The sequence below is a fragment of the Pimephales promelas genome, chromosome 1 (genome assembly GCF_988280905.1).
Source record: "Pimephales promelas chromosome 1, fPimPro1.hap1.1, whole genome shotgun sequence".
In the NCBI taxonomy this organism is placed as follows: Eukaryota; Metazoa; Chordata; class Actinopteri; order Cypriniformes; family Leuciscidae; genus Pimephales; species Pimephales promelas.
The window spans coordinates 50,407,912-50,424,595 of NC_142769.1; the positions used below are offsets into that span (position 1 = coordinate 50,407,912).

Consider the following 16,684-nt stretch of genomic DNA (forward strand, 5'->3'; position numbering starts at 1 on the left):
CATGTGCCTCTGCAGGAGAGCGACTGAAAACTCGAGGGGGGGGGGTTTGGCGAATTGGGCTGCAACAACATGGTATCATCGTACTGCCAATAAGGCGGATTGGACTGACTCTGCTGCTGGTCACGAACATAAGCAGCTCGATCAGGAACATGTTGCGGTAAGTCATTCACATTATGAGGAGGTTCAGTATACTGAGGTGTTGACTGGCCTGAGTGTAATTGGCTACCATTCAGTCCATTTACTTCCTTTAGACGATTAGTAAGATCTTCAATAAGATCTTGATGACCATCACGACGTGCGTGCAGAGAATCATCCCTGGGAGGCACCAATGGCACATGCTCAGATTGACCTGGATTTCGATCATCCTGATGTGAGGCCAGCATACTTGTAGCCATCGCTGTAGAAGATACCCCCTCTTCTACGCTAAGTGATTGTCGTGAAGGTGATGAAACCTGTAGTGGAGCTAACACAGGAGAACTAGCAAGACCTCATAGTCTTGAAGATACAAAGGCTGGCGAGTAATTCTGCGTGGCCGAACCACCTCATCTTCTATCATTCCCTCTCTGGGTCTGGACATCATCGCTGAAACGGTTAAAGCATCCGGCTCGAAGGACCATTAAATGTACAAATGGAACTGTACTGCGCTAATTACTTTTACGATGCTAATCGTTTCAGAGGGTCGATCACCACATTTCGATGTCCAATGACTATGAGAGTAATGAAGATAAAGCAGTTGAACTAAATTGTACCTTTTACTCTGAATATTGTTGAACAATAAAATACACTGTGTACATATTCACCATCAAAAGGTATTCAAATGTAAAGAAAATGTACATATGAAAATAAAACGTAGGCCTACGCAAAATAATCAACAGAAATAAACAATGAATTGTTTCAACAGATTCAAGGATACAGATGACAGTTGGTCCTGTGATTAGGCAGTGAAACAAAGATTGCAACAGTCCGTGTGGTCTCTACAGTTCTTTAAAGTGTCCAAAAGGCTTTGTGACGTTGATGTTGAGATGCAGTCTCATGCCCTGAAGTATGGTAAATCCTCAGCGACGATAAATTCCAGTGTATAATCTAAGATGTTACTGAATATTTATCTCGCTGATGTATGACTCTCAAACGTGGTTCTACAATAAACAAATAATGTAATCAGCAACATAAACTGTATAGATGTGCAATTAACACGACAGAAATGCTGAAACATTACAGCTCTATATAATGGATGATCACATCTGTCACTATTAACATAATATTTCCCACAATCAGGTAACTGCACTCTCATTTAACATAAAATATAATGTAGCAGCCGTACATAAAGGCAAACAGTGAATAAGTGACCATTAAATAATAATATAAATGTAACTCACAATCTTCAATGACGCACATTCAGGAATCGTCACCATGGAAACTTCAGTGCAAAGTTTAATATCGTCCACTGCCGATCAAGAGCACAAATATTCTATTCTGCAGTTCACAAAGTGAAGGCGCTGCAGAAAGTGATGTTAATCTATCTTATTTCACTGCTTTACAGGTAAGATTGCAGGACCTAAACTTTCCCTCAGGATCCGAACCGAAGAAATATGATCTGCTTTCGCGCGAACTCAGATTAAACCACACCCCCTCATATTCAAATCAATGACCAACATGACAGCTGCACAGCCTTTATAATAAGTGAACAAAAACTGAACATGGGCTTTTTTACACCCGCGGCTATGCCGCCGCCGGACAGGCCGCTTCAGCGCTGCATGCCATGTCAGTCCTCCAGGTGCTCCAGAGCGACATCTTGTGCGAAATGGCGAACAGCGGTAGGAACCCGCCCATCCTTTCGGATATGAGAAGCGCTACGGACCTTTCCCTTCGCGCCACTAAAGCCGCCGCACAAGCCCTGGGGAAATGCATGGCCGCCCTCTGTGTCGCTGAGAGACACTTATGGCTCACGCTTACCGACATGGGAGATTCAGAACGCGCCGTGTTCCTCAACGCGCCTATATCTCTGACCGGGCTCTTCGGATCTGCCGTCACGGGCATCGTTGACCGCTTCTCCGAGGTACAGAAAGCGACTCAGGCCATGAACTTGTTCCTGCCCCGCCGCTCTAGCTCTTCGGCAGGCCGCTCTCACAAGCCACCTACCAGAACCCCACAGCAGCGCCCGCCTCAGCAAGCTCAGCAACCCCAGCGAAGACAGGGCGGCCACCCTCGCTCTCGCTCTGACAGCCGCCGCAGACAGCCTCCTCCCCGGGGGCCTCGACCCAAGATCGCGCTGAAGCCCGATCAACAGAAGTCTGCCTAGCACAGCTGAGAAAAAGACGGCTCTCTCCCGCTGCGGCCGGACCGCCGTAAAAGCTTCGCCCACTGTTAGTCCCTGTCTCACCGCTGACTACAGTAGAGTTCACCGCCACAACCAAGTCGGTTTCCCTGCCCGCTTGCGAGCGACCAAAAGCCGTTTTCATGGCTACCCAGAGAGTTTACAAAAAGAGCATAAAAGCCTTAAGTGTAAAAAATGTGCCCACAAGCATGTGCTCACGTATACACACAAGCACCATATGCCCCGGGTCTCTCACAGAGCCCATTCTCGCGGAGCGAGCACTATCCGCTCCAGTAGCAGAGAACATAAGCACGCCCACGAGCTCGATCTGGCATCCCCATCCACAGCGCTGGGCGCTTCATGCATGGGTGACCAACGACTACGCGTCGAATTGCCAGAAGGGGTTCTGAACACGATCAAACACGCCAGAGCGGATTCTACCAGAAAGCTCTATGCTGCAAAATGGTCTGTGTTCTCCAAATGGTGCACCGACAAAAACTTGGACCCACGGACGTGCGAGGTTTCGTCTTTGCTCGTGTTCCTTCAGGAGATGCTGGATAAGGGCAGGTCCCCATCCACTCTTAAGGTTTACGTGGCAGCCGTCGCGGCGTTCGTTGAACCCCGGCGCGCCCAGTCTCTGGGCAAAGACGAGCTAATCATCCGCTTCCTCAGGGGAGCCAGAAGGATGAACCCCCCTCGCCCCCCTACGGTGCCGGTCTGGGATCTTTCTATAGTTCTAGAAGCTCTGAAAGCCCCACCGTTTGAACCACTCGAGTCCGTGGAGCTAAAATACCTCTGGCTAAAAACCGTTCTTCTGACGGCACTTGCCTCAGTAAAACGAGTGGGGGACATTCACGCGCTGTCTTCGAGCGCCGCGTGCCTGGAGTTTGGACCGAATGACTCCATAGTCATTCTGAAACCTAGACACGGTTATGTTCCGAAAGCGATTGGTACCCCTTTCAGGGCGCAAGTGATCTCTCTATCGGCGCTGCCTGCATCCGATAGCGAACGTGCCGCTGACCGCCTCTGCCCGGTTCGGGCTCTCAGAGTGTACACTACACGCGTTGCCGCGTTCAGACGCTCAGAGCAGCTTGTTTGTGTCGTTCGGTGGCCGCACCAAGGGGTTAGCCACCTCGAAACAGACCCTATCCAGGTGGATAGTAGACGCGATTGCCTCTGCTTACGCCGCTAAAGACCTGCCTTGCCCTCTGGGCATCAGGGCTCATTCCACCAGAGGCATGGCCTCATTGTGGGCATGGTCCTGCGGAATTTCCATTCACGACATTTGTGTGGCTGCGGGATGGGCCTCCCCCTCCACTTTTGTCAGATTTTATAACTTGGAAGTTCCAGCCCTACAGGCTAAAATTCTGGCGGTCTAGTACTTACAGCTCTCCTATAGAAAGCCGCACTATCAGGAGTTCCATCACAACCGGCTCACCCCTTGTGTTCCCCTATGTGCTTATGCATTACACGTTCACGGCCCGCTATGCCGGCCGCCTTAGGGCGTTTTTGCACTAGATGATAACGGCCGCCATGCTGGCCGCCTTATTATCTTCATCCACTTAAAGATTCCCCCGGTGTTTCCCCCCTGGGATGCTTAGTGGTTACTTAGCGTGCACGGCGTTGACCAGGTGTTCCCGTAGCGTAAGCTAGCTTACGCAATACGAGAGAACCTCTCGTAAGAGAACGAATCGGTTACCTAACGTAACTTCGGTTCTCTCTAGATGAGGGAACGAGTATTGCGTTCCCGGCCGTGCTTGCGCCACCAGCGTTTCGCTTCATGCTACAGAATCGACGAACTAGTCTGGGAGAGCTACCTTTATACACTGTAGCCACACCCCTTTTGGCGGGCTGTGACGCAGTGAGCGAGCGCCTTCCGCTTATTGGGCGCGGACTCAGCGCCGCTCTCCCATAGGTTCGTGCATTCTCTCTGAGCGAACCAATGAGCCGCTAGCTAGCCCGCTCACGGTCTGCCTCAGAAGAGACTGCGTTGACAATGATTACAAAATTATGGAATAATTTTTTGGCTTCAACTTCTCAGCAAAGATGAATCTTTCCCGTAGCGTAAGCTAGCTTACGCAATACTCGTTCCCTCATCTAGAGAGAACCGAGGTTACGTTAGGTAACCGATTCGTTTGTCCATAACGAACACCATGTTCAAGCATAAGGGTGTCCACCAGTGCACGTGGCACCAGGACACCCTAGGTCGTAGGTAGATGATTGACTTTGTGGTAATTTCATCTGACCTGCGGCCGTATGTCTTGGACACTCGGGTGAAGAGAGGGGCGGAGCTGTCAACTGATCACCACCTGGTGGTGAGTTGGATCCGATGGCGGGGGAGGAGGCTGGACAGACTTGGCAGACCCAAGCGTACTGTAAGGGTTTGCTGGGAATCTCCTGTCAGAAAGATCTTCAACTCTCACCTCCGGCAGAGCTACGACCAGATCCCGAGGGAGGCTGGAGATATTGAGTCTGAGTGGACCATGTTCTCCACCTCCATTGTCGAAGCGGCTGCTCGGAGCTGTGGCCGTAAGGTCTCCGGTGCCTGTCGAGGCGGCAATCCCCGAACCCGGTGGTGGACACCGGAAGTAAAGGATGCCGTCAAGCTGAAGAAGGAGTCCTATCAGGACTATTTTAGGTTAAAAAAACATTTAGCCCAATCAGCTGCTAAACTGGGTTGTTTCTAACCCAGCAGTTTTTACCACAGTATATTATTGAACTGTATTATGCTACTTTGGCTCATGACCTCATCAAATTGCATGTTTAAGTCAGTAATATTTTTACACTCTTAAATTATGTAAGATTTATAAATATTGCACAAGCTGTAATTCTGTGACATGTACATAGAAAATAAAAGTATAAGTAATACGTATTATAGACTCAGTTTACATGTGTGGCATTCTATACCCAGTCTTTTAGTTTATACAAAGTTTATCTGTATATAGTCTATCAATACATAAAAAAATGTTTGTAATCAATACAAACTTCCAACAAACTAGATATTTCATTTTTAATACAGTGTTTGTCTCATAAGGAGGTTTTGAGTTCATAAACACTAACATTGATCATGATACCATGATTCTGTTTTAATCAATATTTACTCATATGTGTATTAATACAGGAAAACCTGTAGTGACGGTGAAGCCAGATCAGAGTGTGTTCAGAGGAGAGAGAGTCACTCTCACATGTGACATACAGGGAGGAGGAAACATTCAGTGGAGATACAGATGGATTAGAGATGGAAACACTGTCTATCCATATATAACAACAGCAGATTACCGTTTCACAGCTGATGTGTCTCACAGCGGTAAATACAGATGTAGAGGACAGAGATCAGACTCACACACAGACTTCAGTGATGGAGTTACACTGACTGTATCAGGTGAATCTTCATATAATTCACATCTGTTTAATCATCATTTAATATCCATATTTCAACACTTATGATCTTCTGTATCAGCCACATCTGTTCTTATAAGCAATTCACTTTTAGTCATGATTGTCTTCAGATGAAGTGCATGTCGTGTTTGTCGTGTGTGTGTGTGTGTGTTGCACATTTATATCAGGATACTTTTATAAAATCATGTAAATTGTGACTTTCCATTGTTAAAGACGTCTCCATCTTTGAGATTTACTTTAGTCACTGTTAGTTTGGTTACAGGAGATATTTAATAATAGAAAAGATGAGATTTGTCCGAGAGAATGACGTGACTTACAGACACTGATGTGAAATGAGTTGATGAAGTCTTCAGATATTCTGATGAAGTTGATTCAGACTCAGTATCTCCTCATATGAGCTTTAGTTGGAGATCTTCATCTCTCCTTCAGGAGCTTCATTCTGCTTTCTGTGGCGAGTCAGAGCCTCAAAACAACTGACATGATAAAACTAATGACAGAACAGCAACAAAACACAACTAATACTATGAAATATGAGACAAAATCATCATGACTCATCATGTTAGTCTGCCTGAATCAGCTTCAACATCAATATTAGAATATATTAGAATATGTTTCTTCTCTAAAAGATCTTAATTTAAAGGAAAAGACGATTCCTCCTGATGTCAGTAATATGTAAATATCAGAGGAGTGAAACTCGATCACTTCTAGTGTGAAACGGCAGCGAGACGTCAAGAATAATCCTGTGTTCAGAAGATACATGAAGGACACATGGAGTCCCGTCTCAAACAATATCAAAGATGTGGGAACAGAAGGCTTTACTTTCATTGTTATCCTCAATTTACTTTTAAGACTAAACTTCATTTCCATGTAGAGCTGGAGGAAGAATGTAATACAGTATATAATGTTTGAGCAGAGATTATTCTGGGTTTATTCTGACTCTGATGAACTCAGGAGCTTTAATGCACTTTGTCACTGTTGCTGCAATAACACTTCATCATTGAGATCTTCAACATCCTCGAAACATTTATAAAATATAATTCTGTTACATTGCACTGAAAGAGATGTTTGAGTCAGTTTGTGTTTCTGTGTTTCTTCTCAGGTTTACCCACATCTACAGTGACTGTGACACCAGCCGGTCCTGTATTCACTGGAGAAACAGTCAAACTGAAGTGTGTGATAAATTATTACAGTAACTGGAGATATGAGTGGTATAAAGACAGTGTAAAGTTACAGACGTCTGATCGTTACACTGTAAACAGAGACACTGTCACTATCAGAGGAGCTACTGAGTCTGATCAGGGTTGGTACGAGTGTAAAGCACAGATATATGGAAGACCAAACTCATCAACATCAAGATCTGCTGTTTATCTCTCTGTGAAGGGTGAGTTCAACATCATTGTCCTCCAAGTTTTTTAATAAACATAAAACATTTTTATATGTATTTTTATGTATTTATTGCTGCTTGCACTTTCTGAGAATTTCTGAGTTTTTATACAAATGCAGCTTTGGTTTTCAGAAGTTTCATCGTTTTGAATCTGATTATGATTTACAGTTCATGAAACATTAGATTTAAGAAGTATTTTATCTGACACTCACTCCAAAGTTTCAACATTAGCTCACCTGAGAATGAAAACTGTCATCATTTAATCTCACACACCCTCTCATTAGAACAAAACTGAACCATTTTTTTAATGTAGTTGGAGACAAACAATGATTTGTGTAACACATGTGAACTCTGACTCTGGAGGATCTGAATCTGTTGTTGTTCTCCTGCAGATCTACAGCCGAAGCCTGAACTCACATCAGATCCTGCAGGAGCTGCACTGACTGGAAACACAGTGACTTTGACCTGTCGCATGAATCCTTCCACTGGACACTGGGACTCTTACTGGTACAAACACACACTGAACCCCGAGACAGAGAAGACACAAACACACTCCTACAGCCTGAAGATTGATTCAGTGTCTGATGGAGGCCAGTACTGGTGTAGAGCTGGAAGAGGGAAACCAGTCTATTACACACAATACAGTGATGCACTGTGGGTAAATGTTACAGGTGAGAGAGACTGTAGTGTGTGATGCAACAAATACAGATCAGAGACAATATCTACACAACTTCTGAAACTATAAATGCAATAATCTGTGTTTGTACAGTGAGTCCTAAAGCTGTGGTGACGGTACGACCTGATGAACGAGTGTTTAGAGGAAAAACAGTCACTCTCAGATGTGATATAAAGTGGGCAGGAGACACTGAGTGGACATACAGATGGGAAATAGAGGGAACCAACAACTGGGATAGAAACTCTACCAGTCGATGTACAGAACAACACTGCTGCACTGGAGCTGATAAACAGACACACAGAAATGCTGTCAGTCGGTGCTCAACACAAGAGTTGATCATCAGCAGTGTCGATCTCTTTCACAGCGGTCAATACAGTTGTAGAGGAGAGAGATCAGACTCACGATCACGCATCAGTGATGGAGTTACACTGACAGTATCAGGTGAGTGTGTGTGTGTGTGTGTGATCAGCTTCTCCATCAGTTTCTCTACGGCTTGTGCTCATCCGCATCTGTGTTTCACTGCAGTCTCTGTGCTGTCAGTTCTGATGGAGATTTTCCTCTTTTCAGGAGTTTCTGCTTCAGTGTCTCTGGTCATCGATCCCAGCAGAAGTCAACACTTCTCATCTCAGTCTCTCTCGCTGAGCTGTGTGGATCAGAGTAACTCTGCTGGATGGACAGTGAGAAGATACACAGACACACACACACAAACCTGTGCCAAACAAACAGGATCTGGATGTGTAATCGACTCTCTCAGCACATCTGACTCTGGAGTGTACTGGTGTGAGTCTGAATCTGGAGAGAAACGCCGTCCTCGAAACATCACTGTACACGGTGAGTCCGGTTTAATCATGAGATCGGGTTTGTAGATTTGAACATCATGCTTTTCCCCGTTATGGTTGAATCACAGAAGCTACACCAGTTACTTTACCAAGAGATCTCTTATTTATTATTTTTACACAAAAAAAAAAAAAAAAAAATTATTTTATTATTTTGAGAGGAAGGTTACAGGCGAGGTCGTCTTCATCCCAGATTTCTCAGTTCTCCATTTCTCTGTTCTTTCTCCCCATCTCTCAACCCATTATGCCTTTATGTGTTTCTCTGGGGTTACACAATAATGATTGAGCTTATATTCACAACTGAGGGACTTACAACTTCCTCGTAAGGTAGCAAAACATGTTGCTTATGTTTAAAATGTAACGTATGCCTCATGCTTACACACGGTATGATCCAATTTCCATATTAAGAAACGGTCTATCGGTGTGTACATGTGTGGTACATTTGCATCAGTTAAAAATCATTCATTTCCTTATAAAGAAAAGGCCAACTGAACACAGTAAAGTACATCATCAGTGGAAAACCTTTGCTCAGTGAATACTGTATGTTGTTTACCAAAATATATCTCATCCCAAATCTCTTCTTAGCTTACAGCAAACAATCTCTGACTTCACAAAATACATTATGAGATTAATAAAGATATATAAAACTAGAAAAAAACAATACATTTTTATTCTTCATTAATATAAAAAGCTCAGGAAGGAAGTACGAAGTATAATCAATTCATCATCAATATATGATGTTTTACTAACAAAGTTCGGGAGGAGCATGTTCAGAATTAAACACAGGTGGAGCACATTCAGGTAATCAAGCCTAATTAGACACGAGTGGAGCGCATTCCCAATCAATGAAGTAAGAGGTATATATACAGCAAACTTAACTCAGTTCATTGACAGTCTAACAGCATATTGGTTCGACCTTTTTGCTACCATGTCTCAACTCCAGCTTTTCCCAACCGATGATGAATCCAACTTCTCACCGGATCCTCAGCCAGAATTAGCTGACCCAAGGACCACTCCTTCTCCGCCCAACATTTCAACTGATCCCAAGGCTTCTCCACGCGGCCGCCTGCCTACCCGAACAGCTACACGCTCGCCTAGACGCAGAGGCCAGCCCTCGCCTCCACCAGCGAGACATCACAATCCCTCCCCTGCTTCTTCCTATCGCTCGGCAGTCCCAACAATTCCACCAATTGCAAAGTGGACAGTTCTTAGATTGAGGCAAGCGCTGATAAATTCGGATGTTCAGTTCTCGCGAAGGATTAACAAAGCGGAACTATATGCCCTCTATGTATCCTTGCAATCAACTAACCTCTCTCCGAAGTCCATGCCGGCCCCGAAAAGGACCAGCAGGCAAAGTAAAGCTCAGGATTCACCTCGCTGGACAACACCACCATCCCAGCGTACTAAATCTAGTTCTCTTCCAGCATCAAACCGCAGCGAAAGGCCTTCAGCAAGCTTGGGCCGCGCCCCAGTTCCTTCTGCCGTCAGACCTCGCCAGCAGGCTGCAGCTTTGGCTGAAACCAGGCCCGCCGACCTCCCCTCAGCATATCAGAACATGGCTCCTGCTGTTCCTAATAATCCTTTTTCTTTTCAGTGGCCTCCAGCACCGGTCCCAGATGCTAGCGTGAGGCTGCCTCCGCTAGAAATGGAAGCCCAATCATTTCAACATAGTTTTGCAACAGCTACTAATCCCTCTTCTTTTCAGTGGCCTCCAGCACCTGTCCCAGATGCTAGCGTGAGGCTGCCTCCGCTAGCATTGGAGGCCCAATCATTTCAACCTGCTTTCGCAACAGCTACTAATCCCTCTTCTTTTCAGTGGCCAGCAGCTCCAGTAGCTCAAGCAAGCGTGAGGCTGCCTCCGCTTGCAGCACGAGCCCACTCTTCCCAGTTTCAACCTTCCTTTCCTTCTCATACTTTTAACCCTCTTCCCCAAGCCCCAGAGGCCGATTCAAGCGTGAGGCTGCCTCCGCTGACAATTGCAGCCCCGGCTTTGGTTCCTTTCAGCTCTCTTCTCCAGGCAAAATCTCAGCACTCTCTCTTCACAGCAACCCAGATGCCCGTCCCATCGAACGCCGTTGCTGCGGAGCCACCCCCAGTGTCCCACAACATCCGAGCACAGATCCTGTCAGAAATTCAGGACGCTGTCTCCAGAGGCAGACCAATTCCCAACTCCAGTACCTCACTATTCAGAACTCATATTCCCGTAACCCACCCTCTAAAACAACTCCTCGACGCATCACTGGACACCATCCTCCAAGCAGTTTCTCCCAGGACCCTCCAATCTTATGTGACAGCTTGGAGGTGTTTTAAAGCATTCCACTTCTCATACAACTTGCCATTCCCTGATTTTTCTCTCCTTTCAATCACCTCATTCATCTCCTACCTTAACAGCATTAAGGGCCTTCAAGTTGGATCCATCAAAGGTTACCTGAGCGGCATCCAGTTTTTCCATAAATTGATGTACGGCGCTCCCTCTCCAGAGATAAATAATTCACAGACCTCCCTTCTGGTCAAAGGAATTCAACGATCCCATCCCACCCATCCTGACACCAGACAACCCATAACACTAGATATTCTCACAAAATGTATTCATGCCCTCCGCACAGTCTACCAGCCTCTCGAGACAGCCCGCACACTCGATGCTATGTTTATTCTAGCCTTTTTTGGCTTTCTTAGATGCTCGGAACTCGCCATCACTTCCAAATTCGACCCAAGAGTCCACCCCACCATCTCAGACTTAGCAGTACTGGATAGTGAAACCATCTCATACTTAATTAAGCAAAGCAAGACAGACCAATCCAAAAAAGGCCATTTCATCTACATCTTCAAACTCTCATCGCCAATCCAACCATACCAATCCATTCAGGCATATCTTCAGTGGAGAAGCTCCCAGGCTAAATCCCCTCTTGATCCCCTATTTTTAGATGACTTCAACAAACCTGTGACACGCTTTTGGTTCCAGAAACATCTCAAACTCGTTCTTCAACAGTCAGGCATCCAAGCAAAACATTTCTCCAGTCACTCTTTCCGCATCGGAGCAGCAACCTCAGCAGCCCAAAAAGGCCTCTCCCAGCAGCAGATCCAAGCTCTCGGAAGATGATCCTCAGACGCTTTCCAAAGCTACATCAGGACCAACCGGTTCCACATAAAAAAGCCCACCAAACCCTCATCGAATAAAACCCTCCGGGTCGTCCACCTGGGTGCTCTTCCTTCATCCAGTGATCTAGTTCCCAGCAGACGAAGCAAAAACTCTCCCTGTAGAAGACTTATATTATCTTTTTCTCCGTCCAGCAAGCATTTGCTGTCCAGCGAGCATTGGTCTTCCAGCGGACATTGCATGCATCTATGTTTCCTCTTTTTCTGTCCAGCGAGCATTGGTCTCCCAGCGGACATTGCATAATCCTGTCCAGCGAGCATTGGTCTCCCAGCGGACATTGCAGGCAGCTGTTTCCTCTTTTCTGTCCAGCGAGCATTGGTCTCCCAGCGGACATTGCATAATCCTGTCCAGCGAGCATTGGTCTCCCAGCGGACATTGCATGCATCTATGTTTCCTCTTTTTCTGCCAAGCGAGCATTGGTCTCCAAGCGGATATGGCATTCATCTATGTTTCTCTTTTACATCTAACAGGTATCAATTTCCCAGCGGTCCGCAAGAAATCTCCAGTCTGGGCTTCCAAAACACTCCACCGTCAGCCGGTAGGGCCCATCAGCCCGACGCCGTGAGCTGCTCCCGTCGGAAGCTACATGGGCCCTCCTGGTTGGGCATCCCCAAATCTTGTCACCCCTCATTCGTCAACCAGTAGGGCCCGTCCGCCCAGCGCAGTAAGCTGCTTCCGCCAGAGGCAACACGGGCCCTCCTGGTCAGGCGGCATAAATCAAGCTGTTCCTCATCCATAGGCCAGTAAGGGCTTGCCCGTTCGACGCAGTAAGATGCGCTCGCTAAGAACGGTGCAATTCAAACGGACCCAGCCCGCCAAAATTCTGCGTTTTGGGGGGTCTTTAGTCTGGCGGCTGTCCTTTGCCTTTTGCTTTTGGGGGAGCACTCTGGGTTCGGGCAAAAATTCCGAGCTCGGAGCCCTCCCCCTGGACAGCACGCCAAATACTCATAATCTTTACTCTGTTTAATTGATGTAAATGTGAACTCGTGAAATGATGTTTTACTAACAAAGTTCGGGAGGAGCATGTTCAGAATTAAACACAGGTGGAGCACATTCAGGTAATCAAGCCTAATTAGACACGAGTGGAGCGCATTCCCAATCAATGAAGTAAGAGGTGTATATATACAGCAAACTTAACTCAGTTCATTGACAGTCTAACAGCATCCCACCACCACCCCATCTCCTCACTTCTTCTCCTAAATACTCTTACAACAACGAGGGGGGGGAGCACTCTGGGTTCGGGCAAAAATTCCGAGCTCGGAGCCCTCCCCCTGGACAGCACGCCAAATACGCATAATCTTTACTCTGTTTAATTGATGTAAATGTGAACTCGTGAATTTTCTTATGTATTGTTTTGCTATATTCTTCTATTAAACTCACATATCTCGTGTTTGTAGACGGTGAGGTGATTCTGGAGAGTTCTGTTGATCCTGTGATTGAGGGAGAGACTCTGACTCTACACTGTTTACATCGATCTACAAACTCCTCGATCTCCAGCGCTGATTTCTATAAAGACGGATCACTGATCCAGAATCAGACGACAGGAGAGATGAGCATCACTACTGTCTCAAAGTCACATGAGGGTTTCTACTCCTGTAAAACAGAGAGAGGACAGTCTCTCCACAGCTGGATCTCAGTTACTGAAGCCTTTAATGGTGAGATGATTTAATGAGAAACGCCACACCATTATTATACACTATTATATATTACTCAGTGTCTGTCTCTTATTTCTGCTGGAACAAAATCCGTTATTGACGTCCGTGTTTATTGTTTCACATAACTCACACGAACGAAAGCATAACCATCACATGCTGGCAAAATATACTTGTCATGTTTGCTTGAGATACAAAGGCTGAGGATTTAAATGCAGTATTTATTGAAATGTCAATCCACAATTGCAGTCCAAAGATAGGAAAAGGTCATACACACAAACAATAACCGAGTTCAGGTCTGAGGCTCAGAAATGCAGATAAAACACACTTAATATTTAGTGATGAAATTCTGAATTGTCCAGGCTTATAAAGGGTGAGCTAACAGGGTTAATGAGACACAGCTGAAAACAATGAGCGCTGATGAGTCCGGGCAAAGGATTATGGGTAATGAAGGCCCTCTGGTGGCTATCAAGGGCACTCCAGCTGGTGATCGTGACAATACTGACATTTTGTGAAAACAACACTTTATAAATAATATTCAATGAAGTCTAGAGTATTTCGGCATTATAATAAAATCAAATCAAACTTGTTCGCCTCTTTACTATCAACATCTGACTTTGAATAAATGATTTATTCATTATTCATTTGAAAGCAGCAAGGAATAAATCTGATGTGATCTGATCATGTTCAGTGTCAAACATACAGTTTTGTTCTGAAGAAGAGAATGTTTTAAAATGAATAACTTCATTTATTAATACACTATTATGTCATCATTTACACACCCTAATGGCAGTCCAAACATGTATTCCTTTTTTTCTTCCGTGGAACATAAGCAGTTATTTGGAAGAATTAAAAGAGAAAAGAAAAATACAACATATATTTTAAAAAACAAAATATATTTTATGTTTCACACAAGAAAGAAGTCTGTACAGGTTTGAACAACATGAAAGCTCTGTAATGATGGTCAATAATGTTCTTGTGTTTCTGTTTTCCAGGTCAGATTTCTGTCTTCAAAATCCTCAGTTTTCTTCTGGCAGCTTCTCCGTATCTGCTAGCGACAGTCGTGCTGCTTTTCAAATGTTACAGAGCGAGAGGTAAAACTTCTGTCACACACTCACACACACACACACACACACACACACACACACACACACACACACACACACACACACACTCTCTGTCTCTCAAAAGCAATAACAGAAGTGATTTTTTTACTTTAAGACATGTCCGTTTAACCCTCAGGTGCTCTTCGTTTCGGAGTCACACTTGTTATCTTCCCGGTCAAAAGTGACCGGACACCTAAAAATTAAATGTCCTCCATCCCAGTAAAACCAATGCAATTAATTTTTGTTCTATAATATTTAATCTTTCTAATTTAGTATTTTGAGACAATTTGATTGAATTTATTAATATTTATGCAATATTTATGGTCTATTTTTGCCATGGAAAATATATATATATTTTTCTATATATATTGTATTTTTTTCAAAAATTATTAATGCAGTATTTTAGTTTAATTTAGAGTCTAGACCTTCAGAAAAAAAAAATAATTTTTGATGAAAATTAGCACCATCTGGTTACAGTATAGAAAAAAAGCGTAGAATCATGGTGTAACCACTAGATGGCATGCACAGCTCTCTATGGAGAAGCATGTGAATTCCCCAGATTAATTTTTTTGGTGGATTTTAATATATGGTTGAAACAATCTCAAAAACGATTTTTATTTAAAAAATGTAAAAAATAAAAATAAATAAAAATTTGTGAATTTTTGTGTTTATGTCAATTTCGCATTCATTTCCTATAGGGGTCATTTTGACCGAAGACCACAAGTGTGACTATTTTTTTTTTTACGACCACTTAGCATGCTCAGATCATGACCTCAATTTTTTGTGTGTTCACATACATAATGCCATAAAAGTCACCAAGTTTCGTAACGTTACGATGAAGCGGTGATTTTTAAAATTTCAAAACAGAATTTTTTTCTGTCAGAAATGACCGAAGACCACCTGATGGTTAAATGTTGAAAATGTTTGTGTGTGTATTTCACAGTTTCAACTGCTGAAGACCAAAGTCAGTACGCCGTAACAGAGGACGACGGTTTCTGAAATGAACCTGTTTGCAGGGCCAGCGCCACTGGGGGGCGTGAGTCAACGGGACTCTCCCGCCCCCTCAGATCACAATGAATGTTAACGGGATTTTACTGATAAAATACGTTATTTAAAAATCCTGTTTTGCCAATTACATTTTCACATTTCCTTATTTTTGTGAATATTAAGCTAAATCATTAATATTGCAGTTAACCCTTCCACACATATAAACCTGTGAAAACGTCTCGGGTTATGACTATAACCCTTGTTCCCTGAGAAGGGAACGAGACACTGCGTCGAGAATCGACACTTTGGGGACGCTCCCTAAGCGTGCGCCTCTGAAGTATGAATGAAACTAATCCAATCCTGATTGGTGTTGCGTCGTGACGTAACATGTGACGGCATACCCGGAAGTATAAAAGTGACGTTGTCACAACACACACTAGCCTCGCGATGAAGCAAGACGCTCTAAGGCCTAAACGGGGCGTGGCAGAACGACGCAGTGTCTCGTTCCCTTCTCAGGGAACAAGGGTTATAGTCATAACCCGAGACGTTCCCTTTCGAGGGAACTCTACACTGCGTCGAGAATCGACACTTTGGGGAACGAGTGCCCACTAGGCCACGCACCGAATAGGCCTGTCCTGGAGTGAAACTGTTTAGGCACTCAGCAAGGACTGAGCACCTGTGCACCGGGTGTACTGGGAAGGTGGAGACTGTAAAATTTTATGAAAATATGTGGGGTAGCCCAGCCGGCTGCCTCGCAGATCTCCTGAAGAGGTACTCCCGAAAGAAGGGCCCTAGAGGAAGCCATGCCTCTAGTTGACTGTGCCCACAAGGTAAAAGGTGAAGGCAAACCGCGCACCTTGTAAGCCTCAGTAATAGCCTGGACGATCCAGTTGCTAATAGTTTGTTTGGTTGCCGGGAGCCCCCTCTTAGGTGACCCAGAACATACTAGTCCAATTGTTCCAACCTTCTCCAAGAAGAGGACCCCTCAAGGTACAAGCTCAAGCTCTGACTGGGCAGAGCAAGTGAAGCCTCTCCACTTCCGCCGACACATGAGGTGGAGGATGGAATGCCTGAGGGACTATAGAATGAGCCGTATTCGATGGAACTTTAGGCACGTAGCCCGGACTCGGGTGTAAAAAGGCCTTCACTCTGCCAGGGGCAAACTCCAAGCAA

The 16,684-nt window shown here is 44.8% G+C and overlaps 2 protein-coding genes across 2 annotated transcripts in view; both read left to right on the forward strand.

Annotated features, from left to right (window-relative positions):
• Window positions 1-16,684, forward strand: part of LOC120461294 (basement membrane-specific heparan sulfate proteoglycan core protein) — a 182,836-nt gene that overhangs the window by 20,169 nt on the left and 145,983 nt on the right. The window contains exons 3-4 of the mRNA XM_089131319.1: window positions 5,436-5,696; window positions 6,813-7,094. Coding sequence (XP_088987445.1) covers window positions 5,436-5,696; window positions 6,813-7,094 — 543 coding nt within the window. The remainder of the gene's footprint in view (window positions 1-5,435; window positions 5,697-6,812; window positions 7,095-16,684) is intronic.
• On the forward strand, window positions 7,570-15,741 carry LOC120459868 (Fc receptor-like protein 5). The gene is made up of 6 exons (XM_089131854.1): window positions 7,570-7,768; window positions 7,867-8,214; window positions 8,299-8,604; window positions 13,164-13,421; window positions 14,414-14,512; window positions 15,468-15,741. The coding sequence occupies exons 1-6, from the start codon at window positions 7,570-7,572 to the stop codon at window positions 15,521-15,523; spliced, it is 1,266 nt and encodes a 421-aa protein (XP_088987980.1). The 3' UTR covers window positions 15,524-15,741.

Excerpts from the sequence above, each read along its gene's own strand:
- LOC120459868 (XM_089131854.1), top strand. The coding sequence starts at position 7,570 with ATGAATCCTTCCACTGGACACTGGGACTCTTACTGGTACAAACACACA. Across the intron at positions 7,769-7,866 it reads ACTGTGGGTAAATGTTACAG|TGAGTCCTAAAGCTGTGGTG; the intron begins GTGAGAGAGACT and ends GTGTTTGTACAG. Across the intron at positions 13,422-14,413 it reads AGTTACTGAAGCCTTTAATG|GTCAGATTTCTGTCTTCAAA; the intron begins GTGAGATGATTT and ends TCTGTTTTCCAG.